Below are 27971 nucleotides of genomic sequence, written 5' to 3'. Positions count from 1 at the left end.
TTAATACATGCCACTTTCAAATTTGGTTTTTCTGCACCCCAATGTTCTAATACATGTGACCCACAAAAGGACAAGCGCAGAGGACTGACTGCAAGACAATATGCCATGGGGTGGACACCTATGGTTCCTGAGCTGCATGCAGGTCCTCCACAATTCATGCATGGCTCCCACACCAGTGTATGCTACGTGATTGGGAGCAAGGCTGTGCTGGCATAGGGGTAACTCAGATCCCTTGCTATAAGTAGCTAGAACACAGCAGAGGCTCCAGAGGCCAAATTTGCCATGTTGCCCTGGAATACAGTTGCCTGCTCAGCTGAGCCCCAACCTACAACACAAAAGTGAGATACTCGAGGAACGCACTGCTGTTGCAAATCTCAGTGTGTCCCAGTCCCTCCCCAGCTCTAGAGGGCTTGTATAATGTGTTCCTGGGCTCCTGATTTCACACAAGTTTGGGTATGCAGCTTGCAGGGATGAAGTTATCTACACATGTGATACACCATTCATTACACAGCAGTAACATCTCTTTAGGAGCATCTGTACTCTTTGAAAACAGAAGTGTGTTAGTTAAATGGATTGATATTTTTAAAGGTGCCAGGGATCCTTGATTTCCACTTTCATTGATGAACTTGGCACCTAAAGTTGAGAGCTGCTACATCAAAGTCAACTCATGCAAATCTTTTAAGTCACTTAAGTCTTTTAAGAGTTCTTTAGTAACAAGAGCAGCCAAAATAATGAGATAGTAACAGGATGCAGTAACAGGATGCAGGACTGAGCACTTATGAAAAAGAGTTGCCCTGAATGAAGAAAATATTCCTTATAAAGAGGAGCTAAAAACATGTAGTGCAGAATGTAATTTATTATGAATCAGTCTGAACTTTCTTCCAAAAGACTGTCTACCTTATCCTGAACTTGGGATTAGGAAGAAGTATTGTCCAGGCTCCTTGGCTAAACTTTTAGCTCAGACATTCTTACTAAAGAATTAACTACTGAAAGACTAGTGAAAGCTTAATCTTCCCAAAAAGGCAGGATTCACAGAACAGATGATACTACTAGAAGCTAGGGGATGCTAATACAAAATAGGTTTGAAAACAAGAAAGGCAAAACCCAGTTAATATAAACTAAAAAAATTAAACACAGAGAATAAGCTCTGAAATTCCAACACATTAATTCAATTAGAATTAATTTATCAGGTTTTGCTGTACACACACACCCTGACAGACACTTGCAAATGTAAACTAACATGCAGAAGAATCTCTTCCTGCTCCCTAGCACGGTTAGATGAAAAGTTAGCAAACACAAAGCTTCCTCAGACAAAAAAATAATTTCCATTTTCCCCTCTCCCAATGCCATTCCCTTCTCACAAGTATCAAAGAATTAAACAGATTTTAAGTGTAAACAAGAAAAGCTTTTAGATACGTAATTTAACAAACATCTGGACAGGCAAACACAACAGAAGAGCGAAGAAAATCTGACCTGTTACCCCCAAAATTCATAGTACGATCTCATTTTGTGAGAAGACAGAAACAAAAGCCTTCCTAGCTCTAAATAAAGAAAACTGCATTCATTTTGTACACTAACAGGAGGTATGTTTACAGCAGTATGAATCAATGTGCTTAGCAGAGGTAAATCAGTGTCAGCCATGTTGTGAAAGAAACTGCAGTTAAAAAAAAAAAAAGCACAAAACTTAAGCCTTAATCAAATCAGCTATACTGAACCTTGATATAATTTTATACTGTTAGCTCTTATTATTGGTTCATGACTTCAAGTTAATGTCTATTAATCTCACCTAAAAATACACATCCAAATTCTAGAGACCATGAAACAGTAGCAAAAAGAAAATATACCAAGATATAAACCAGCAGCAGTGACTACTGTGCAGTGCACAGACATAAGGTAGGTTGTAAAGTGAAAAAGCAAATGTACTTACTCAGCATTAAATCCATTCACATGCAAGATCCTCATCTGTTTGACTATTGTGCTTTTACCGGATTCACCAGCACCTAGAAAATGAAAGTAAATCAATTTCAGAAGGAAGCATGAGTGATGAAAGGACACACTAAAATTTGTTCTTCAGGGTAAAATCGAGAAAGTTGGTTTTCTCAGTGCAAGAGTGAAAAGCGAAAGAAAAAGAAATAATTGCCACTGGAAACTTCAGTTGTAGCTAAAAATAAATGCCCAGCTCAAGTCATGTGTCAGATCTGAATCTTGGATCGTTTCACTGTCCATTTTTCCAGTGTCAACGTTAAAAGCAGATTGCAGGGTTTGGAAGGAAAAAGGACAACTTCAACATTTTATAGAGAACAAGACACGGAATGTCAAAATCTGCTTGCGTTGTCACTACTATCTGATGGAGAGAAAGACTGACTGAAGCCCATATTAAACTCAAGCATTTTTGTTAGATCCTGAAAATATTTCAAGTTTGGCTGTGGTTATCATCACCCAGTCAAAAGACTGTAACTTAAATCACAAGAGATAAAATATGTGAATACTCACATCTGAAAAAGGAAGGCATCCCTTTAAGCCTCCACCCACAAAGCTACAGAAACCTCCTTCTCCAATTTGTGTCTTGTAAGCAACCTCCCACCCCCTCTACGTGTTCCAAATCAATCATATACGCAACGAGGCGCAAAGACCACCTTTTGTGGCTGCAGGCTCCAAACAGCCCCCTGCAGCTCTCCTCCGATTCCCTTATATACCTGCGGCACAAAAAACCCACTCCACTTTACCCCAGTTTCCATAAGTAGATGTATGCTATTTCTGCTGTGCTGCACGGATGCCAGTGCACAGGGCAACCCATCTGCCTATAGTACCCGTTTTTCCATGCATGCTAAAAAGACTCAAACAGCAGCATTTAATTGAGCTGCTCCACGCTGCCAGATCAGTAGCTTTCTATATAAAGCAAACATATTTTTGCAAGAGTAGTATCATAACCTGGCAAAATTTAAAAAGATTCCCCTTCACATCTTCTGGCTACTCATTTGTTCCTCTCATTAGCCTATGTCTCAACAACAGAAAATGTATGTCTATGGCAGAATGGGCAGGGAGGTACGGTTTGTATTTATAGGATGCCAGGCCTCTGCTAGCACACACTGACAGCACAACCCTCCATTTTGAGCCTCATGTTCAAAACTGTATTTTAGCAGTTATATTTCAAAGTTCATTTTCTGACAAATACATTCCCCTCTGCTTTCTCCCTTCTTTCCTTCTCCGTCATGTATTCCTAACAGTCCTGCTCTTCTCTGCATAAAACCTGCCTGCATGTTTTGCCACCTTATTACCAGAGCCCTACTCCTTTTTCCTCTCCTTGCTCACTGATATTTTGCAAGTATTTAGAGAGCAGTTTTTATTTACAGGTCTTATGCAAGCACCATTTCTCTCCTAAACTACAATTTTATAACATACACACTCTATCTTCAGGCATACTACACCATGCAATAAAGACAGGTGGCAAAACTAATCAAAAATTAATATCTCAGGTTAAAATAGAGACTAAGACCTCTTCATGACTAAGAATTATTCAGGAGTAGCAGTATATGCTGTAGTCATATTTCCATTCAGAATAAGTAATAAATTTTCAGCTGTAACTCTAAATCACATCTTATATTTACAAGCATTGGGAGTCAATGTCTTCACTTAGGCCAAGAACGGGGGTATAAACCCCCCCCATTTTCTATAAACACATACAGTTTGGTATTGACATACCTGCTGGGTTCTCTGGATCAGATACAGTACCAGTGAGCCAAAATGAAGTATAACATCTAAATTTCTGAATAAGTCTGCTTCTATATTTGCCTACTCATTAAGCCCTATTCTTACCAACAATTATGCATACATTCAACCTCACCAAGGAGTGTTCCATTAATTTCAGTGAGAGCGCTCGTGGCAGAAGGGGCAAGCACGTGTACAGCAGTGGGGCCTACAAAGAGCAGTATAAACCTGTTTGAATATTTAGCAGCTGTTCTTTGTGTTACTTGAAAACAACATGAAAATATTAAGAATCCTTCCACAGGACTTTTTTTTTATTTCACGTGCCTTATAAAGTAAACATAACATAATAATAGGGACGGGAGCTTTTTTTATTTTTTACCAGTGAGTTTGTGTTATAGACCGTCCACAATTCACGACAGCTACTGTTAGAGGCTGCAGCAGCTGAATTATCACTTTAAAACACACACACACAGATGATTTTACAGCCATTGTTAAACACCCACAAATTTTTATTTACAAGTATCTAAACTATTTTTCAACCACCAAAACTAAAGAAAGCAGAAAGAAAACCCAGGCGAGCCCATCTGTTTTCTGAAATTCTGCCTCTTAGGGAAGTAACCCATCTGATGACAAATGGGTTCTACGTATCTATGTAATGTTCAGCCTGAAATCTGGAAGTCCAAGACATTCCCCAATAGCTGAAGTCCAAATTACCCTGTTAAAGGATTTCTGTTGGAGCCCTGGCAGACTCCTCAGTGCTGCAGGTGCTGCTGTAGCCCCAGTCACTCTCCATTTATGTTAAGACTCTTTCTTCAAATTAGTATTTGAAAGATTTTACCGGTAAGAGTACACTTCCAAATTCACAACCTTCAAAAATTCTTCCCCCCCCAATTACGGTTGTTTCACACCAGAACTGAGTCAGCTCACTGAGGCCTGGCCTCTGCTCCACGCTAACACCCCTGCATAACGTGCGCAAGCAGTCCCTCGGCGTGACCAAAACAACCGAGATCTCGAACTGCATCTTATTTTAAAACGTTACTTTAAAACACTTTCAAAGAATGAGTCTGACAAACATTTTCTTGCCCTCTCTGGTAACGATTTTTGCACGCACACGCACCCCTTTCCTTGAAGCCATAAGCTGCGTTTCTAAAGGTATCTCCTGAAAAACATGACACATGCAGGTAACCTAAATCAACCGCTGAAATAATACCTGAAACCAAGCTACAAACGTTCCCCTCCCTCCAAACGCGTGATACCTCAATTAATGGTGCCACAGCAGCGAGCCTAACGAGCCTGGCGGGGGACAGAGGACGCCCCGCCGCCCGCCCGCTCCCGGCCCGGCCCTGCTCCCCCCGCCACAGCCACGGCGCTCCCTCGCCCCCAACGCCGGCCGCCGCGCTTCCCTCCGGGACCGACATCCTCCCTCCGTTTCCCCCAAACGATTCCCCGACTTCCTCCCCTTCCTCTTCCTCCTCTCCCCGGCCTGGCCGCACGCTCCTCGGCGAGCCCTTGCCCCAGCCCCCGGCGAGGGGAGCGCCTCGGGCCGGCCGAGCCCCGGCCGCCTCCCCCGCCAGGCCGCGGTGACCGGCCCTGCCCGCGGCAGCTGCTCCGCACGCCCGGGGCAGGCCCGCCGCCCCTGTCAGCGCCCTGCCCTGTTTATCTCCCAGGTTCCCCCTCGGGCCCGACGCTCCCGCGCCCCTCGCCGGCGGCCGGCCCCGCATCCCCGGCCGCCTCCTCACGCTCTGCGCCGGGGCGCTGCCCCCGCGGGCGGAGAGCGGCCCCGAGCCGCAGCCCCGTACCTGCGGGGCCTTGCCCCCGGGCCCCCTCCCGGCGGCGCCCCGGGTGGTGCCCGAGACCTCCCCCGCCAGGCCGAGGAGCCCGGCAGGCTCCTCCGGACCGCGACCGGTCTCCTCAGCGCCCCCGGGCCCACCTCCCCGGGCGGTAGCGGATCCCCGCGGCCCCGGCGGGAGCGGGTTCGCCGGCCCCCCCCCCTCCCCTTGCCCCGGCCCCGCGGAACGGGTGGGCCCTGCGGCTCCGCTCCCCCCCGGGCCCCACCTCTCCCTCGGGCCTCCCCGTGCCCGGGCAGGGGGCCGGTGCGCGGCCCCGCCGCCCTCCGCCCTGCCCTCCCCCCGGCGGGGAGGGGACGGCCGCCGGACCCCGGCCCGCTGCCCCGGTGCCGCGCTGCCCGCGGCCCCCTTACCCAGCAGGAGGAGCCGGTGCGTGGCCCTATAGACCTGCTTGTCCTTCTGCAGCTGCTTCTCGATCTTCTTGTTGGCCTCCCGCTGCGCCTTCTCCTCGTTGCGCTGATCCTCCGTCTTGCTGTTCCCTAAACAGCCCATCTTGGGGAGGGGGAGGCAGGGGACGCGGGGCGAGGGGACGGGAGGCGGCCGGGGCTGCCGGGGGGAGGGAGGGAGGGAGGGAGGCACTCTCCCGGGCTCCCTTCTTCTTCCTCCTCCTCCTCCTCCTCCTCCCCCCTTACTCGCTGCTGTGGCGGCCGCTGCCCAGAGCCAGAGACATGGAGAGAGCCGAGCCCGGAGCCAGCCAAGGGGGGGCCGATGGCGATGACTTTGCTGCTGCTCCGCCGGGCCTCCTCCCCGGCAGCTGCAGCTGCTTCTCCTCCCCCGCCCCCCCGCTCAGCCCCGCGCCGATCCCCTCAGCGCACCTTTTCCCGGGGGGGTGGCGGCAGGGCCCGATGCGGAGCGATCCGCGGGGATCTCCGCGCCCCCGGCCGGGCCGCCGGCTCCTCTAGAGGGAACAGAAATGCCCCCCCCCGCGCCGCACGCACAGGAACAAATCCAGCTTCAGTGCCACCCCCAGAAAAAAAAAAAAAAAAAATAATCCTCTTTAGATCCAAAGGCACGGGCTCCAGGCGCGGAAACCTCCCCAAATCCTCGGCGGGGAGGATCGGGAAATGTCTCTTCCTCGCCTCTCCCCCCGCGCCGACGGGCAGAAGCGCCGAGGGGGTGACGGCAGCCCCGGCTCTCGGCGGAGGTCGGGTCCCCTTCCCTCGCCGGGCGCCGCAGCTCCTCGCCCTCCAGCCGCCGCGGGTCCTTCCTCCCTCACCGGGGCGGGGGGGTCCAATTCAAGCCCCCCCCCCTTTTCCTTTTTTTTTTTTCCCCCCCTCTTTTTTTTTTTTTCCTCTCTTTGCTGCTGCTTTTTCACATTAGGTTTCTAGGCGGCTGAATCCTTTCGGCTTCTCCAGCGAGCGGGGAGCGGGGGGAGGGAAAAAAAAAAAAAAAAAAGCCCGTTTGGTCTCTCCCCCTGAGCAAAACCTGTCCCTTACGGGAGGATTTTTCCCCGTCTAATTTTTCCTGCTCTCTCCCGCATTTCCACCCCCCCCCCCTTTTTTTTTTTTTTTTTTTCCTTCCCCCTATTGAGCTGCACCGAGGCGGCAGAGCGGCGGGGTGGGGCAAGCAGGCCCACACTGAACCCTGGGAGCGGGGCCGCTCACATGACAGCCCGCGTCAGCCCGCGCCGCCGCCGGCGCCCTCTTCGAACCGGCCCCGGTGGCGCAGGGGCTCCGCGCCGCTCCGCGCCGGCGGGTGCTGCCGCGCAGGGAGCCCCGGGATAACCTGGGAGTCTCCTGCAGGGAGACCAACCGCCCCCCTCGCCGTCCCCTCGGACGGGCGGCGCGGGCGCTCCGGTGGCGAGCGGTCGTTAGGAAGGGCTTTTCGGGATGAAAGCAGCCGAGGAAAGTATTTGCAGTTGGGGCTTAAAGTTAATAGAGTTCTGAATCAATCTGAACGGCGTCCTGTGCCGAGGCGCTTTAGACTACACTTGAAAATAATTACTGCAGAAGTCTCTGTACTAAATACTTATGTATGTATATATTTATACATTTTCTCTATCAACTCTGAATATCCCACTACTGACCTACAGAACGATCCAGCAGACGCTGATCCCCATGAATTAATTTTTCCCAGTGCGGGTATTTCTGGGCGTGGGGCAGCTCCCTCGCCCACAACGTGATCCATGGGGTGCTGGGCCCGGGTGAGCAAGTACCGAGTTATGCCGAGTGGATCGGGGAGTACAACTTGATGCATGCAGTTGCTTCTGCGTATGGTTTTGCCAGCCGTCTAGCTCCAGTTTGTTTTCTAAAATAATTTTTTTAAACCTCATTACACAAAATTACCTAGTAGTTTTCAGGCACAAGCTTATCAGCCACATCTGGAAAACAAAGATTGGTGCTTTGCTCTTTGTAAAACCTGGTTCCCTAAAAACACACCAGCATTTTTCTCTACCCCCCTGAGATTAATGAAACGTCCTTTACTATACATAGATTATTTATCTTCATTTGCAAAATTCAACTATCTACAATGTTACTCCCATGAACACACCTTCTTACGTCATCCAGTTACTATATTTAAAACCACCTACAGTAAAACAATTATGTGAATAGAGCAAACAACTAGAAGGTCATAGTTAGTGTCATCAGATACATCTGTTTAGTTGCCCTTGCTGAAAGAGGGGTGGGCCTCAGGAGAAATGGGGACTACCACCACCAAATCTTGGTCTTTGAGCAAGTTATTGGCACTTCCAGTCTATTCTTAAATGTCACAACTTTGGGGTACACAGAACCCAAGAGCTTTGGAGTCAGCGGTGACTCTTACTCACTTCTCAAGGTGTTTTAGGCCAAGGCAGTTTTTTAATGTCTTAAGACTTGGCTCACCAATGCCCAGATTCTTCTGAAGCAAAGACTATAATAATTCCTCATATCTTTTATAGGTCTTTTATTTATTTGTATTGTTTCCATGTAATATACATTATTCAAATATATTTTAACTGTGGCATTTACAAGGCATAAAGGACTTAATAAAGCAGAATTCAGACTGAAAATTATAAAAACATAGCTTTTATATGGTCGCAGGTATGAAGAGAATGCAGAAATGCCAGTATCTGCCACCTCATGCAGCAGGGCTCCAGGCTTTGCTTTCCTCTGGGTCCCAGCTGGGGGGAAGGGAACCTATCTCAGGCTCCAAACACAAAGGAAAACACAAACAAGATAAAAATTACTGCTGGAGATACACAAAAGGCTACACTCTTTCTGAAAGGTGAGTGACGTTAGTGTGGGGAAAGGGGAGTGGTAAATATGCCAAGGCATCCACCAACAAGGCAGTCATTGCTGTGTAAATGCTGTTGTCCAGCAGCGCACGCCCATCCCTGTCCCAAACACAGACCAGGATGTGTTCAGCGAGGTTAAACTCTAACAGGCATCAGCCACCGTGCTGGGGCACAGGAACTGCTGCCCTCCTGGCACACAGACCCCGTGCCTCTGTCTCTTTAGGCTGAACATGAGGTAGTTGAAAAGGTGAAACACACTCAGCTAATTCACAAACTCCCAGTTAACTCATGACGGAATAAAGCATTAGCTCCTTGTATTACACGTTATTCAAGTGTGAAAGTGTCAAAAGCTACAGAAACAAAAAGAAACCTCCCAAATTGTTAAACCTATCAGCAATTACAGGCTTTTTGTCTTTCTGAAATACAACAGGACATAAAGCACCAACCGTATGTTCCAAACCCATCAAATTGCCATGATTTTTTTCTAGTGCTGTCCTGATTAAGAGAGAATCATTTGAAGAACAAGCATACCAACACATGAGCTGTTCTCATTCTTTTTTTATTTGTTTAAATAATATAATGCTGCTGATATGTCTTTAGAGTAAATTGTGTTTCTTATTTGGAGCTAGTTGCATTAGCTTCCGTCTTATAAAAATCCATGCACTTCAGTTTCATGAGACTCCTGCCATCAGAAGGGTAGGTGCAGGCAAAATCTGACCCCTAACTTATCATAAAATTGAAGCTCACTTCTGAAGAACCTGCAGTCTTCGGAACAAATAAATGCAAAGGTTAGTAACTATATGTATGGGGACAGTGCCTCTGTGATAGAAGTCTAACTATTTGAGGCTTGAAAATACTCAAAGAGGGTGTTAAAGGACACTGCTGCATACTAAACAGAAATAGTTTCCAAAAATACAACGTAACATGAACGTGGAAGGGGCCGTAAAAGAAATTAGAAGACATGTCTATTGATTCAATCCTGCACTATTTAAATTAATGGAAGATACGAGTTTACACACAGAAGATTGTGAGCATAGCACACTTAGAGATTAAATTCAAATACACTGATATTCCTTCTGTGTCTGAATATAACAGCTAACAGCCTCAGATTCTGTTGGTTTTTCTTTTTTAGTAAAAGTAAATTAAGACTCTGAGACCCCAGCACGCATCTTAGCTTTTAACATAAAGAACAGGGGGTTTGGCAGTGTGAAACAATATTCTGCTGTTTCACTTCTCAAACCAGAAAAGATCTCACAAGGAGAGGCAGCAGGATAATTAAAAGTGAATAATAATATTTCAATGGAATATTTGTGGATGTGTATATAAAAGTTTTATATATCTATAATCCAATTCAGTCCACTTGATAACTTTAGTTAATGACTTTTTAGTTCCATTAGCCTAACTTCTATGACATTACAATGAAAATTATCAGATCTCTTCATTTTCTTTTCTTTTTTTTTTTTTTTTTGAAAGGGGAATTTCATTGAAATTCTTTTCTCCATTTTTTCTCCACGGCTTTTGCCCCCAAAACTACTGTCTGGTGTCTGAGACTGAGGGAAGATTTCTAACAATAACCCAATCCTGTAAATAAACATATACTCTACTCAGTTGAGTAGTCCTATTGAAGTGTATAAATTATGCAGACTTTACTTCCCAGCTAGGACAACTGTATTAGCTTGATTTAAAAATGGTTAAAAAGATTTAAAGTAGTAGACTATCAATAACTGTACAAGTGAGAAAGAACTTGTTGAAAAGTACATGTCCCTTATGCTTCCCCCACCCTATAACACAAAACTTCTGTCCTTTTAAGATTTACATATAATACCTATCAGTATAATCACTCAAGAAAAATACAATCTTCTTCCTATTTTAATATGTTTCCTTTGTATTTGACAGACCATTGCATATATTTTAATGCCTTTTCTTTGTGGTAGCCTCCCTTATTGTGCATGAGGATATTCACACTCGCATAGGTAAGACACAAGGAAATAATGTTCTAAAAATCACAAACACTGGCTGGACAATGTAGATGCAAGAGTTGTTTTGGAGTTACTATTTTCTTAAAAAGTAGATTTTGAGCCTGTTGAAAAAATGCTTTTGAGACACATACTTCGTGTCATTCCATTCTTTTTCTAGCTGAATGGATAAAACTTTCTGCTTACAATTCTGGCGTTGCATCAGTTTTACTCTCAATCGATCAGAGTTAGCTCTGAATTCACTTGAGTTACTCTTCTGTTTTTACAGGTGATGATGAGACCCAAATCAGGATGTCCATCTTACACCACACATGCCTTCCAAACCCTCCAAGTAAAAAAACACCCTTATTTCCTGTTGCAAACAATTCATATTTGTTAGTAAGTTGAAGGTACTGAGCACTTTGGATGCCCCAGCCTCCAAAAAATGTAACGGTTAATTAATTTTCAGATGGGACAGTTGTACAGTTCCTTAGGGGCTCACGCTGTCCACAGTGAACATGACCTCATAAACTTTTGGCTGTGAACTGTGGGGGTAGAGTTGTGACCAAACCAATGTGCTTGTTTGGAAGGGAAGAGACCGACGACATCACGCTTGAGCATCCCTTAGCAACCAGATTGAAATGGCACTGCAGCTTTTGAGAAGGTTGTCAGCCTTCCTTGCCACTGGAATAGCCTGTATTTCAGTGCCTACCACAGCTGAGGAGACACAGCAGAGCAGACAAAATTTGTAGCTCAAAAAGTAAATGAGATAGCTGGTGATCTAACTGTACAATTTCCTTGGTTTCTGTTTATAGGAAATAGCCTATTTTCAGCAAGTCTTTTTCATGAAAGGATATAGAGCTCAATTAATCTGGTGAACACATGAAACAAACGGTTCTTATAGCAACACCTTTATCTCTGATTTACTTTAGGCTCTTTCCACTTGAAAACCTAGACTGTAAACTTTGTAACATTCCTCTCTATGATTATCAGGATAAACCCAAAGAGAGCTAGGCTTGCATGTGTAAAAACAAAAACCCAGAAAACTACTCTGATTTAAAGCTGTCAAGGAGTGGATCAGCGAACAACAAACTACGGGTCACTTCACTACAAACCTGAAAATGCAGTCACAGCCATGCATCTCGGTTACCTCCTCTCCCTAGTCCTCACATCTGTGAGGCTGTTCCACTCCTAAGACTTTGGGGCAGAGCTGCTAATCGTGTCAAAGTGAATTCTCAAGGGGAAGTTGGTTTAGTGTTTTTTCACTGAGAATCTGCAACCCTGTAATTCCCCCCCAGCTGAATATATACTAGTGTAGATAATGTCTATACACTGCTTTCTCTAAAAAAAAAAAAAATCTACTCATTCTTCTCCACTCTGCGATTCACTTGGAATTTATTATCTGTGTATATCTTTGTAAGAAATGAAGATTTTAGAAGTGTTGGAGGGGTTTATTCCTGCTAAGGTTTTCAAGGGATTTCAAGTACTGGGAAAAAGTAAACGGTGAATTTATATTAGAAAGGTGCAGAAGTTCCCCCTGTGCATAGCACCTTTGAGGATTAAAGTCTTATGCAGAATAAGAAGTAGCTGTGAAGTTTTAAGGAGCCTACATTACCCAACGCTCCGTTTTGCTGTCCTGCAAATTCACAGTGCCATGGCTGAGCAGTTCAAACAGACTTCCCTCTTTCAAAAGCAGGGATTACCTCTGGGACAGATTGACTCTTTCAGTTAAAGGACATTTTTTTATAGCACACACTGTATATTTTTGTGTATTGATACCTCTCTGGTTTGAAGTCTGTTAAAATTTTTAGCTTTAGAAATACGGAACTGTGGGCCTTCATCCTGGGCCATAGAAGTGACTGGTAGTTGAGCATCAAACCTATCAATCTCAATGTATTTAATCGCTAGTAAACTTGGTTGTTTAGTTAGTTATATATAAGGATTAATTAAGGTTCTGATTTAGATTTAGATCAGTGCTTTTTTTTTCTGCTTTGGACACTAAAACTGCCTCTTACAGTGACTCAGGTCTGCTGCTCACGCTTTCCTTAGATGGAGCCATCCTCCACGAGCTATCGTCCTGCAAAATCCTTTGGACTCTTGGAAGAACGAAACTTGGTGATAAAAAAGGAGACGGTTTCAAAGTCTCCAAATTACCCTTTGACCTGCTGAACAAGGAACCCTTGAGTAATCTCAAACCCATTTAAAGGGGAAACAAACAAATTAAAGCCAAACAATAATCTCAAAAGGAAAAAAAAAGCAAACAGATTGGAATTGGAGCAAGAATCCACTGTGGGGTTTGTTTCAGCTGCTTCCTTTGCGGCAGCCAGAACAAAAATCACTTTAAAAAGCATTAAAAGGTAAACAAGGTAGGAAATTAAGCCATTATCAATCAAACCCAGGGAGGGCAAAGCAGGGTCATCAAGTAAAATGACGTTTGTCTGTCATATGGGAAAGAGTGAGCCTATCCAAATGCAATGAAATGAGCATTGTCAGAAAGAAATTAATGCATCACTAATGTATTCAATAAAGAACAAACACAAAACACATAAGTTCAGATACTCCAAAACAAACAGGATGAAAAGGAGATACTTCCCTCTCTGGCAAAGAAGAAGAATTTTTCCATACAGAAATTCTAAACTTGAGAGGGATTTTTGTTTTGCTTTTAAATAAAAACAAGCCCAAAGTCTACTAATAGAATTAACCAAGACCTTCCTTTAAACCAAAGAAAAAAACCCCTTGCCTTCCTCCTTTCACTTCGAGGCTTTTCCTCAGAAAGATTAAAAGAGACTTTAAGGAACTCATGGAATTATGGAAATAACACACTGAGTGAGAGCTTTTCACCTACTAGCTTTTCTTGTTTTCTTGGAGGTTTTTTTCCTGATATTCCTTCTCACTACTCGTGTATTCTGCACTGCACTTTAAAAAAAAAAACAACTCTCTTATGTAACAGAAGTAGCAGAACATCCTAGCTCTCCGCATAACACATATGGAATGACGATTACAAAAAAAAAATTGGAACAAGTCTTTTCTCAGATTTAGTTTCAGTATTTGTCAACATGCACTGCAGACCTACCCCTGACGGCAAACTTTTTTATAGAGAATTATTCTGCTTTAATCCTCGTTACATTTGGGTCACAAAACCCACGGAGGCAGTAGTAGAGGAGGCTGTTTTCTAAATACCAGGTTATAGTTAGCTCCTGCAAAGAAGCACAAAACTCCCAAGCCTTTCTCCTGCCGAGGGGGTCAGCAGAGGGGGAGAGGCTCCTCGCTTCACCTCCCCAGCACTCGGGGCAGCCAAGCTGCCCAGCACCGGCCACAGTTCCCACTGGAGTAGGGTGGGAGCTGGGGCCGCGTGTAGCTTAGGCTCAGCCTGACCCAGCCTGCTCTCCAGCAGCACGGTGAGCTATCCCCTCCGCACTAAAATTATTTATTACGGACACTGCATTCTCATTTTATGGTGCATAACAGGAAGGGGAATAAGAGGATTGTTAAAACAGTTCTTGCTAAGTTGTCACACAGGTTTTAATGTGCTGTAAACATTCCTCTCTTTCTTTTACATTTTTTAAAATAGAATGACATTCAGGCTTTCACGCTCAAAATAACATTACTTTTTAGTGCTAGCAAACCACAATACTCTCAATACCAGGAGCCATTGTTAGAGACGATCTGCAAGGAAAACAGAACTGTGATTTTGCTCCTGTCTCCGCACTGCTAAAGGCCTGAAAGTGTTCCCTTTCAGAAAGGGTACTGTCTCCCATCTTTTTCTTTAGATGGAGAAACGTTAAGCCTAGATCCTAAAATTACATACAGACACAATTATAGAATGGGGTCTTTTGTACCCTATTTTTCCTGGAAGAGTCTGGCTGTCTGGCAAACTAACAGCATCATTACTTCTTAAGTGCCTTGATGTTAAATTAGAGTGCCCCACACACCCTAGGGCAGTTGCAGAATTTAGACCCTTTCCCAGTGTTCCAAATAAGTCTTTCTGGTGGTGGTTTTTTTGTGTGTCTTAGGTTTTAGAAATGTATATAAAGCAATCGATTATCTCCGAGTCTTTAGGTGTGCAATGAAAGGTTTCCCTTGTTGCTCTATCTCAGACAAAGACAGGAAAGACATCCAGTGCCAGGGCTGTGAGAACTAGACAGGAGTCGGGGTCTGGACCCAGCTCCAGCCCCAAGCTGGGTCAGTACCTGTGGTCCAACACTGGGATTTTGCCTCTGCCACATTAAAACCATCAGAGGTAAAGGATTATCCCCTCCTATGGACCCAGCCCAGGGGGATGCTCGGACCTGTTTGAACACTCACAAAATGTCAGTGGAGAAGAGATGAGAATAGGGATCAAAGAGGGGGAGAGGACTCAGGTGATCTGATCTACTACAGATGGTTTGATCCAGCACAGCCACCAATCCATGCGTGACCTTGGACGAGCCACTTCTCCTTTCTGTGCCTCTTTTTCCAACTATCTTTTATCTGCCTCTCTCATACATGTTTTAAGTTGTTCACTTCTGACATGTCTGCACACTATCTAGAATCAAGAGGCCCTGATCTCACTGGTGACCTTTAAGCCCTTCTGCTACATGTTTCATCATAAAATAATTATCCAAAAAGGAAATGATTTTTTTTCAGTCTGTCTTCCTTTTCTTAACACCTCTTTAACTCAGACATTCTCAGCAACATTAGATGAAAAAATAGGCTCTGTTCAGAATCTTAACACCATTTTTCTTAAATAAAAATGCTGAGAAAGCTGCTAGTATTCTGTTGAGTCCTTCTCCCACAGGCCCTCCAGCAAAACCAGGGAAAAGCTAGAATCAGCATGCTTGCTACATTCAAAGCCCTAGACAAAGATACTTTTTATTTTGAAAACAGGAAAAAAAAATGCCTACACACTTCTCAGTCTTTTTTTGTACACCATAAAGCATCAAACAGAGCAGAAACCCAGTGCTGTGTTCTTTTGCAGGTCACCTCCAGGTTTGCTTTATGCTCTCTGGTGTTAGAATAACGAATTTGTTTTTCCATTGCTCTATGCATGCTCTCTTGTCTAAGAGTGACCTATTCCCTTCTGAAGCAATTGGCTCTTTACAGCTTAGTCTACGCTATGTAAACAGAGAGCAAGTGGCAGGGCTGAGCCTCTGGCCCTCAAAGGTGAGGAGCACACTCCACCCCCTGGGACCCGAAGCACCCTTGGAAGCTGCTACCTGCTTTCCGGGTGTCAGCCCCAAGTGACTGAGCTCCCCGTGAGTCTAGCGTGAACGAAAACTGCAAGGCTGCATGTGGAGAGCTGCCCTCCCCGTTGCTCAGTGGGGTCACAGCTATGTCAGCGGCAGGGCTTTGATGGAAAGCCACCTTGCCCTCTGCAAGGCCAAGGATCCAGGGATGCTGCAAGGGGTAGGGGATCCAATAGCTTTTACCCTGCTGCAAGCACCAATGCCTCCTTCAAGCTGCAGCTCTTCTACCAGCCCATAAACAAGAAGAGTGACCGGTAACCTGCCCTGCCCTCAGACAGCAGCCCTGGGGTGACGGCAGGGGGACACCCGTCCCCACCGCCAGCCCTGTGCTGTGGGGCATCTGGGAGATGCTGAAAGCCTCTGGCACCGGCAAGCCCTGACTGAAGGCAGGGCCCTCCTGCATGGCTGCATTTCACACCCTATATATAAAATACACAGCCGTACATTTATTCTGAAAAATTCTTTCTATGAATTGGTGTTACTGAGGCATATATATACTAACTCCATACATGTGAGAGTTAAGGAAGATTTGTCCAAGGCACTACTTCCAGAGGAAGTGCTGGGCAGCCACATTATTTGTTTTGTTTAAAATGATTTCAGGCTCGATAATGTCTCTTTATCAAAACTACACGTGCTGAGCATGCACAGTGCTGTGTGTTATGAGCCATACAGGAAGGGGTGGATTTAATTTATTTCTCTATTATGAATATCGTGGTGCTGTAAGGAGAATCCTGGCCGACAGCATGAAATAAAGCCTAACTTTCAGAGGATATTTTGGGGCCTGAAGTTCCTGTTCTGCCTTTTTGAATTCAGTCTTAAATTCTGTATTCCTAATCCTCTGTTCTGTCTGGACCATCTCATGAATGGACACGTGTATTATTACAGAGCTGAGCAAGTACCTCATAACATTTGCCATTAATATTCATTTGAAAGAAAAATGGAGTTTAAGCTTCCTGGTTTTGCTTTCCTTGAGTGAGGAAACTAGTGAGGGAGTTTATAAATTCACAGTTCTGGCAGACAAAAGGGACCAAGGCAATTGTGACACACCAAAATTAGCTCTCCATCAAAGTGATAATGCCGTTTTATTTTCCAAACATCATCTTAGCTATAAGGTTTGTTTACATTTATTTGGTATCATACCCTCCATGGTGGATCAAAGCATTCATGTTGCTAGAGACCACATACCCAACTGAATGACAAGGGCCAAAAGCAGAAACAGAGCCACCATGATCTACCAGCACAGACTGTTTCCCAACTTTCAGCCTAGAAATAAGAATATTTCATTCTTCTCCACCCTAAAACCTGACTTGGAGGGAGGAAAAGGGGCTAGAAAGAATGGATTTCAGACTCTATGAAAGGGACTGCATCAGCCCACACTGGCCAAGCTAATCAGAGGGAAGGCATGAAGAGCTGATGGGCATAGGGATAGTGACCCAATCTAAGACACACAAGCTACAAGATTAAACTGCAGTAAAGACTTGCAAGAACGCCATTTTTCAGTGATCCGTATATGCTTGGTACTGTTTAAGAGTAAAATTTAAAAGGCTAAGAAATTCCTTGCCTAAAATGAATAAAGAAATTCCCATTACCACAGAGTTGAAACTGAGATTATATTATGAAATTAAGAATGTGAAGCACTGAAGTAGTGCTTTCACTGGCTAAGAAAATGGACTGCAGGATCTCACTGCCACAAAGAGTGTCCCACAAGAGTTCTCTTTATAGAAGCTTCAATGTGAAACCTGTAAGCGGGAGCAAACGACTTGGGCGAGAGGTCATAGAAGCACACAGATTCACTGGCTGGATCCGAACACTCCAAACTGGTCTGCATGCAGAAAAGAAGATGGTGCAAGACATGGCAGTAATAACCTACCATGACTTGAGACCTCCTGCCCTAGTAACAATTATGTAATTGTTACAGTCTCTTAATACCTGAGTAAGAAACCTTTTTATTGCATCAAGTTCTCATGTCTAGACAGATACACATCATGAATGAATCACTACTGACTAGCTTTGAAGACCCAAGCTGAAGAGCACTCCATGGTGTAAGCCGCTATCTGGACACATCAACACTTAGGGAACAATTTTCTGGAGACAGTTCTTTCAGTACATTACCCTAGGGTATACTGGCTGTGAGAGACTCTGGTTTTCCAGTAGTATCCTTAAAAGACTATGAAAGAAAGCAATACAGGCTCAGCAAAGGAATCTCTTAATCACAAAGACCTAAGTCTTAAAAAAATCCCCAGGCTTCCCCCTGAAACAATAAAAAAAGCTAACAGCACATAAGCAAGGAACAAATACATGGAAAAAAACCCAAAGAGACCTGAATTCACCTCTTGGCCTGATTATGCCATTTCTAGCAGCAATGAGTCTGCCTCTGCTCTCTCCGGAAAGTTTTGCTTCTTTGTGAGAGAGTGTCTCTTCCCTAAACAATTTGAACACCTCTTCTGCACCTTTGCTTTGGTTTCAAAGTTTGTTTTGTTCCTTTCCCAAAATGTTTCTCTGGCAAAACGGTCACTGTCTTATGAAATTCTGATCCTCAGTTATTCTGAATGATTCCCAGCTTTCTCTTTTGTCCTCTTGGAGGTGCTCCTCTCCTTGGCAAGGACATAGGGCATCTCCAACACGGGCCTATATTTTAATTCAGCACAGACATTACAGCACAGGGTGAAGGATTCCGTGAAGGTTAAGGTGTTCTCAAAAACTGTGTTCTCAAAACCACAGTTTGACTCACATATGCCCCCAAACAATCATACATTAGCAATTATAATGATCTTTAATTAAAAAAAAAGAAATATGTTGCTATTCTTACAGATAAGGATCTATATAAATACTTGTATAGGTGCCATGAAAGTCTATTTTTCAACCTACATTTCAGTGAGCGAATATTTAACTACCTTACCTACATTACTTGAATCCTACTCTAAAATGAACCTCTTTGAAGTTTTTGTATTAAAAAAAGCTTTAAAAATTAATCAGTTTGAATTATTTTTCTATGAACCATATAATCTTCTTAAGTAGTAAAAAGTTAACTTCAGCTCAAGTCATTGCACTTGGAAAAAGGCAATGAAAAAAGTGGTAGATTCGTGCCTCTCGCCCTACATTTTCTCTAAATGTAACATCTAACCCCCGATTGTTATAATTTTTCATGGTAAAGCTTCCTGAGTGTTTATAGCCAACAGACTTTGGCTTTTATACTGGAAAGACTGTTATATAAATGTCATTCTCGTTTATATCCTCAGTTATAACAAAGTCATTAGTGTAGCTGATTCCTAGGAAACCTTATATTTTAGCAACTTGTCCTAGCTCTGGTACTGCATAACGTACACACATCTAACACAAAGAAAATTATACCTTGGAGATGCTACATTTTTTTAAACCAGGGGTAGAAGCTAAATTCGCACACTATTCTTGATACGAACATCAATGTTCATATGAATGTTTTATTTCCACAGAGCCACAATCGCCTAACTACATTTTGTAGCTGCAGACAAATTATTTTGTAGAGCATAGTTATCAAAAGTTTGGTACAGACGGACTGAAGAAACGATGCTGGGTTGTGGCTTGGATCCTAAGATCCCACGAGACGAGAATTTGGGTTTGGATGCCACAGGACTGAAATTGCTCTTCAGAGATTCCATCACTGTCAAAACCAGAGACCAAAAAAACTCCCCTACTGGTTTTTAATCCTGCTCAAACCCAAATATTGGAAGCAGGTTAAGATCTATGAACTAACAGATCTGGCCTCTTGCCACATGCTGTATTAAGATGCCATATTTAGCTCCTCATTCCCTAATACTCAGGCATTTAACCTGTTCCCTCCAGCCCTTTCATCCACTTCCAGTATACTACTAACCAACACAGCTTTCACCCTTCTATTTCTTCCTTCTATTTCTGTTAGCTGTTTTACATACAATTAGTGCTGCTATCCCATGGCACTGGGAAAAGTGACTGTTAACTTGTGCTCCCTCTACTGTCTGATGGGCTTTGCAGCAACACAGCAATGTATTGTGAGGAAACTGCAATTTCTTCTTGGCAGAAAGGTTTATTACTTACTGTAAAGTAAGTAATACTTACTTTAAAGTTACTCTGTTACACTTATGAAAATGCATACCTAGAGTATTAAGGTCCTAAACACATAGATCTTCAACTGGCATTTCACTTATCCAGAACTCCAACAATTACAGACATTTTATCTTGCTCTCTTGGGACTGCCCAGTGTGAAATGAGGGAGCCTCACGAAGCAACTATGGCAGCTCAGATAAAATATTTCAGAACAGCCCAGCAGCCACAACTCCCATCAAAATCAGTGTAAGTTACAAATACTTAGGTTCCTCCCTCCCTTAAAAGGCCAGACCCTTTCAGGTTTCATTATTTGACCAGACAAGTCCTCGATAAGAGAACAGGAGGCTGAGTTCCAAGTTCTGACCCAGGGATTTGTGCTATGCTTAGTTAGACCCACGGCTTTTGCTTGACATGACCCTCACTCATGTGTTGTGGAAAAAGCATCTTTGTGGTTTATGCTGGCAATAAGCACCCGTAAAGTGGGGAGACAAAGAGGAAGAGGAAAAGACCTGGTGACCCTTCTGTGATTCCTTTTCATGGACATGGGTGTTTCCTCCTGCTTTTTGCAAGATGAAAGCGGTGAAGAGAACTTTAAATTACTATTAGAAGCTTCTATTGAGCCTATGAAGTGTGGAACAGAAAATGAGCCTTGGAGTCAGCACTGTCTACAGATCAAAAAGTGAAACACCACAGCTACTTACTGCTGGAGAGCTAGGCTGCTGGAGTACTTCATCTTTGTTTTGATGTGGCTCACACTGATGGAGACTAGCAAGTAGTATCCTCTGGGTACAGCGAGGAGCATCAACTGAACAAATGATACCAAGAATTTATGTTTTTTTTCAGATATGATCTGACCAGACATGCAGAACAAACTATATGCACAAATATCATTGGTCTGCTGGTCCAGCCTCCTAGATGAGGAGGCTATCTATGCCAAAATGGATGCATTATGTTCAACACATCCTGAAGGTATTTGATTCATCAGGAAGACTGCCTCCATATTTACACGTGATGCCATAACAAGGTAACGTCTGTGAAGAAAATAAAACAAACCCCATAACTGCCAATCAGTGAAACCTCTTCTTAACATTCTTGAAGGACCTCGTGTGGCTTGCACGTAAAGCAAAGAAGTACAGGACTCATGCCAGAGTCCCTGAAGAGGTGTAGGGAAGACCACCAGCAGGGAGGAAAGAACGCAAATGGATGGGACGGCTGAACAAGACTATCCAGCTTTGATTTCTGGCCATTCCTCATGGAAAGTGGGCCACCCAATTTCTAAAGATTAGTTGTAATTTGCTTGTTACACGGTCTCTGACACTGCTATTGAACCTCCTGTCTCTGGGAAGAAGTCTGTTGCAGAACTTGTGCAAGAAGGTTAGTTTCCAGCCGATGACAGAGGTTTAAGGATATGTCTCTTCACTTCTGTTGAGGAGGGTACTCTCAGGGCTAAGAGTATAGAGGAGGGCTGTGGACAGCTAATTACCAAAACAATTCTACTGAATCCTTAAGGATATGGAGTACTTTGTCCCTCTACTTGCTGGAACACCCAGTGCCCACAGTCCAGGTGCTATATCTACCTTTCCCATGGGTGATTCAGCAGCAAAGAATATTTGCTGTTGTTTAACAATGCAGTGGTCTATAGACTTGATTTATGACTCAACAGAGAATATACTGGGTGCAGACCTTTTAAAGAAATGATCAACAGATTATGCCTTGCATTTAAAAAAAAAAAAGGAAATACTTTATTTAACAGCTGAGCATGCAAGAATAAAATGAAATGGAAGATACCTTCATGCTGTCTTTAGAAATGACAATTTTTGTTGATTACTTTCAGAAATACTTAATTAATATTTTAGGATATTATGGATTAAGTGAAAGGATTACACTGAATTCTGTCTGAAATATCTAAAAAATAAGCCTTTAAGTCTTTGTTTATGTTGGCAAGTAACCTGGCTGAGTATAAAAGCCAAAGGCATGATTGACTACCTCACATATTTTACAACTGTTACACTAAACAGATATTTCAGAATTTACACCCTTACAAAAGAAACTTTAAATAGACTTTCTTAGGGGGATTAAACCTAACATACTTTAGGACATATTTCCTGTTTTGTTACTGTATTTAACTATAAGAATTAAATCTACTTTTCCTTAAACAAAGATCCAAAAAATTAACTTTAAGAGTATGGACATCATACAAGAAATCTATCTTGTTGTTTTTAATGCACTGAAATTGTTTAATGAATATCCACAAATCTTTATAAAAATCAAAGCAGTGCACACTTATTAACATATAAGTAGCATGAGTATATATAGCCTTTAGACACAAAAGGCATGCCTACGTCTTGCCCAGAATGGAAAACTTCCGCAAGTAAAATTCAAATAATAAATCCCAATCCATTGATTAGTTGTGCCTGTTACTTTTGTCTCCCTGCTTTTAGATACTGAGAAAGACAATACTAACATTCATTTTCCTCTACCTCCTCTAGCATTGTGTGGGGCAAATTCACAATGCAAATTCATGCAAAAGCATGCAAACTGATATTTTGTAGTATTTAATATTCATCTCCAACTTTCAGCATTGATCAGCAGCTTTCATACTACCTGTAGTTAAAACTGTATATCAAATCTGGCACTGTGAAGACCCTGAAGTTAAAATGAGTGAGATAAATAGCTTTTAAAGAAACTTATGGGTTGCCCTACTAAGGTTTCCCGAGTTTCTATGGGAGCAAACCAAATGTCCTGCCACTGTTCACCTTCCCTTTTTATCTTCAGCGTCGCTGAAAGTTGACTGCACATGCCAGTTACACACCTTCTTAATACTTCACAGGGGATTTGCAACAGCTTTATAACTTTTTCATTGTTTTTAGTAAGAACATTGATGTTGTTCCTCCTCCCCTCTAACTGCTCAGCTGTACTTTTAATTTACAGATGGAAAATAGAGCCTGTTTCTACAGCAAAGGAAAAGTAAGGATACAGATAGAAGCCCTTGGCAGTGAGAGGAATCTTCCCCAGCACTTATTTTGAGAGGTGAGGCTCTGGTTATTTCAGAACTAGTTAGAGCTAGAGAAGTCCACGGCATCCTGCAGGTGCTCATTTCTGCAACAAACTGAAGAATCATATTTTAATCAGAAGTCATTCACAGCTTCTACTTTAATTTGATACATTTGAGGGTACTTACAGTTCCAGGAACTAAATTCAGCTCGTTAAACTTTTTCTGCACTTTTATTTCTGTAATATGTGATACGACTTCTTCTTACACAAGTATTGGGAGGGAACCAGATAAAGTTGATACTCAAGATAGCTAGGTTGATGAAATCAGTTGGAGATTAATTTTCAAAAGCACCCGGAGACCAGATTTCAAAAGGTACCTTTGATATCTAAAGATGCAGGTATATCTCTGAAAGGGCTTCAGCTGATCTATGAGGTGGATCTATTTGCTATACCCACCACAATATTTGCAAAGGAATCCCACAAGGAACTTTGCTGTATTTTTAGGCAACTAAATTCCTCTAAATACTCCACATTACACAACTTAGAATCCACATTTTATTTTTAAAAGACAGTGCATGTGACTCCAGAACATAAGGCTACAGGTGCACCCGTTGTTGCAGGAGTACATGTTCCCACTCCCTGGCCGCAGCGGCCACGAGCTGAGCGGGGCTGCCAGCATCCCTGGCATGCTTTTGGAGTTGAACATCAGGCTTTCGAGCTCTTTGCCTGGATACCAAGAGGGAAGGCTGAGTGTTTAAGACCATCCCTCCTTCTGTTTGCATATTTCAGACAAGCACCTACAAATGGATACTTGGGAAGATATTTAATTGGGAAGCTTACATGCTACACATGCATAATATCAATGCACAGCAAATGTATATTTAATATATCTAAACAGAAAAGCACCGGCCAGCAGGCACAGATATCTCATTGTTATTTCAAAGTACTATTTCCGAACATTCACTGATTGCAGTTGGTATTGTGTTTATTCAGCTCTGCACTCCCTTTTTTTTTTTTTAACCTAGAACTAACATTTTAACTCAAATCCCTCTGACAGTAAACTGTGCCTTCCTTTTCTCAAACGAACGCTACAAATCTTCTCACTAACGTAGTGCAGAATACCTCTTGTGATGCATGGATATTTTTTGCATTTGTCAGGTCATAATTCTAATAAAAATTACACATATATGAATATATCTGAGATTGAAATAAGGATTTACCCACAACTGTAAGCACACAGAGTACATCCAGAGGGGATTCAATGTTCTCTCAACCATCCAGGAAGCATGCATCAGCGTTCACACCCAGACCAGACGTGCCCACATAATTCTACAGAAATCTGCTTTATTCACAAGTATTCTGCTGGAGTTATTGTTTCATGTGAAAATGTTCCTTCTGTGGCCCTCATCATTTTCAGAATAAAGAATCCCAAAATAGTTGCAAGACCTGTGAGCATTCAGTGTAAATCAACAAACTGTATGTAACATACAGCCCAAATCCCACAAACTGCTCTGAACTTTTTTTCTTTCTTTTTGACAGCTATCTTTTGCAAAGCTGCCATCTTCTGCTTTCTTGCAAATTCATGGTTTTCAGGGGGTTCTTGTTTCTGCTGCCTTCTCAGATTACAATTTCTTTTGTGTTAATTAAGCTGAAAAATTGAAAGAATGTCGCTGACTCTACAAAGAACACAAAACAGGCTTGCTTGAAAAGCTAAAAATAGATTGTTCTGTTCGGAAGACAGACAACTCAGTCTTCAAACTATTTGTACAATGCGAATTAATTGCAGATGGCCAATTCATTTATTTAGACCTCAGTGACAGAAATGAAAGTGCTACTGCGACTGATTATATGCATAAAGTTCCTTTCAGGTAGTTGGGTCTAGTCAAAAAACTTAAGGTAGTATATTGTTATTTTCTGGAAGTAAATTTGTCAAAAAGTTTTTTGATCTGATTCTCTCTCCCTCTCCAGTCTCCCGGTCTGTCTCCCAACAGCTCGGATTTAAGACGTGAGACTGATGTGCACAAACTAAAAGTTACAGTGGCCTGCTCACGTTTACTTCCAGCATACACAGTATATGTTGTAAATCAGTTACATTCCTGCAATTAAAATGAAAGTTTATAATGATGTAAGTGTTGTAACAAAACGCACCCGGATTATTTAACTTACATGAAATTAATGCCGTTTTTCTTTTCTAAGCCTCAGTATTTGTTTTAAATACTATTTTAATTTTTCCTTTTTACTCTTTCTCCTTAAAAGCGAAAGAAAGATTAATTTAAAAGAATAATGTTATTGATTTAATGGGAGAGAATTCAGGAAAATCTAAATGGAAGATGATATTCCATCCTGGCTTTTAGTGTTAGATAAATGGGAGGTTTCCAAAAATACCGTCTATTAGATGAGGGTCTATAAACTGTAGCTGTGAAATAAAAATATAAAAGAACTAGATAAACTGTTTGAGATACAGAATGATCTGTACTAGAACTTTACAGCAGATCCTGAACAGTATGAGGCCTCCTTTGTGCTAGAAAACTAGAAACGTTGTCATTTGGGAGTCTAAATAATGCCAAGAAAAAGAAACTAAATATCAGAGTCCCTTTTCTCCAACTCCAGTGTCTCTCGTTTGGAATTTTACTACTTTACAGTCTCTAAATCCTTGTTTGCAGTCTTGCTGACTTGAAAAATGTGCAAAAGTTGATCTGCACAGGGTCTTGAACTAACAGGGCTGTAAGAAAACCTCCCAAGAAGTTTCAGGTGGTATGATATCTGGTATGCTGATAGTATCACAGATACCACATTTTTCTGTTACTTTTTTAAAATAACATCATGTTGCTGTCTGCATTTCAAAGTATTTATACTATATCTTAAAAGTCTTTAAATCAAAAGTGGTGTTTTTAAAAGGCATTAAGTCTAACAAGACAAAATTACAGCTTGATGCAGAAATAAATTTTCTGCCTAGACAAATGATGATAATCTATTAAAATGAAAATACCAGTTCTCTTCACTGTTCAGGCTCCTTCTGAAATATTCTTATTAAGTTACTTAAGTTTATGGGCTATCAGAGATTTTAAAAGGGGCAGACATCATACCCTATGTTTTAAGCTATATTCCTTTGCTGTGACTTCATCTAAATTCCCACCAAGGTCAAGGGAAACAATTTGTTTTCAAGCAATACAAAACAGGCTATGCAGCTAGGCTACAGCATCTTCCTTCTGGTTTTATGGACTACAAAAAAAGTTTAAATAGAACTACAAGCTTCCTAACAAGAAAAAAATCCTTCCCAGGGAAAGAAACCTCCATCCTGCATGCTTCAGAATGTTTTTGCGTATTTCCTGGAAATACAGGTGATACCTGAGGTGGAGCAGAGGATGATAAAGCTTCTAAATAACAAAGGTCACCTGCCTTCAACTACATCTGTAAAAAAAAAAAAAGTTGAGCTATCCCATTGGCTTAATCTAGGCAGAGATTTACCAAGGCTAAGGTGATGGGCAGGGCTACACTCACAATGCTTCTATACACAACCCGCTCATGTAATGAAGTTATACATGCCCCCACTTAATTTTGGTGGAAAACTAAAATTCTTTGGCCACACGTGCAGAGGAGGAATCTCCTGTTGTCCTTCAAGACATGTAGTGAGGCAAATGCTATTGGGGAAACACCATCAGCCGACATACACCAACCAACCGTGTCCTAATAACGAGATGCTTGGAAAGGAAAAGCAACAAAGCTCCTGATTTTTTTTTTATTTTCCACTGTGGATTTTTTTTATTTATACTCTGTGGTGGGACAGATTCCATAGGGATCATGTGCTTACACAGGCACATCTACCTCCTCTCAAAAGAGAAACATATTTGTTTACTTAAACTATTTTTGTTAGACCTAGTTCTTGCTGGTTCTAAAGAGTTTTTCCTTGCTTGTAAAGTAAACACCAACATCTTTAACAGAAGCACCACCTTCGAGTGCTCACAGAGTGTCTTGGTGGACCTCATAAAGGTGACATATATATGTGAATATATACATACATATATATATAAAAAAAGTGTTCATTGCTTGCCGAGGTGAATCATGTCAGCCAAGGTCTTTCTAATAAATAAAATGCTTTCAAAGCATTATCTATTAAAGATAGAGAACAGCAGGAGTGGAAAATTTTTGTAACAGAACCAGAGCAGGGTCTGGGGCTGTGGTATAAACCAGTACGTGTATCAAATGTTGGGGCTGAAGGAGAGGAGGGCTGGACCCAAATAGTGCAGTCAAGGGCTGGGTCTCCTCTCAGTGCTTTCTAGCCCTGGTAGGATTTGCAAGACCTCCAGCATTACAGACACAGTACCCCACGCAGAGGTGGAAGAGCATTTTTTACAGACACTGATAAAGCCTGACATAACACAAATAACCAAAGTACCAGCCCATAGGGCGATTTCACTTCAAGTGCATGTGTTCCATTGAAGACCAGGTTAAGAGAAAGTTCAATGCCACGCACAAAATGCAGAAATACGCATGTGAAATACTCCCCACCTACACACAAACTGTCTGCCCTGCAACAAAATACCGAAGAGATGGACAACTGTCCCTACTGTGGTAAGAGCAAAAAAGCAAGGAAAGTAAATTAATTGTTGGAATAATATTCTATAGGCTAAGTTACTATGTAAACACATTTGTCTGATTGCAAAGGCTGTTACACATTTGTAATGTGAAAACTGGTTAAGTGTTTGTAATTTATTAATCTCTTGCAGGACACCACAAGAAGGTACAGCTTGCCTGCAAACCGACAGCTCCAAAGGCAGCACATAACTCACTTTTCAACAGTGCCATCTTCATTATAAAGCCAGAAAGTGATTTTTTTGTTGCAGTAGCATTTAATGGGTAAAGATGAAACTTCAGTGTCTGTGTTGTTATTTTGATGTTCCATGAGGAGGGGAGAAAAAGAAGAGACCAAGACAGCAAGACAGAGAGTACTTAAATACTACTTTAG

At 42.5% G+C, this 27971-nt stretch overlaps 1 protein-coding gene across 3 annotated transcripts in view; it reads right to left on the bottom strand.

Annotated features, from left to right (window-relative positions):
• GNAS (GNAS complex locus) overlaps positions 1–27971 on the bottom strand; it is a 163179-nt gene that overhangs the window by 97858 nt on the left and 37350 nt on the right. Inside the window, exons 1-2 of one of the 3 annotated variants that reach the window (XM_074920591.1) lie at positions 5909–6895; positions 1928–2000 (exon numbers count right to left, since the gene is read on the bottom strand). In XM_074920591.1, the coding sequence (XP_074776692.1) occupies positions 1928–2000; positions 5909–6047 (212 nt within the window). In that variant the 5' untranslated portion in view covers positions 6048–6895. Of the gene's footprint in view, positions 1–1927; positions 2001–5908; positions 6896–27971 lie in introns of those variants that run through there. The other 2 variants (XM_074920590.1, XM_074920589.1) reach the window with 2 other exon arrangements.

This window comes from Athene noctua, chromosome 16, assembly GCF_965140245.1.
Source record: "Athene noctua chromosome 16, bAthNoc1.hap1.1, whole genome shotgun sequence".
NCBI lineage: Eukaryota > Metazoa > Chordata > Aves > Strigiformes > Strigidae > Athene > Athene noctua.
The sequence above is the reverse complement of the archived record's forward strand: the minus strand, read 5'-3'. Positions and strand labels throughout refer to the sequence as shown.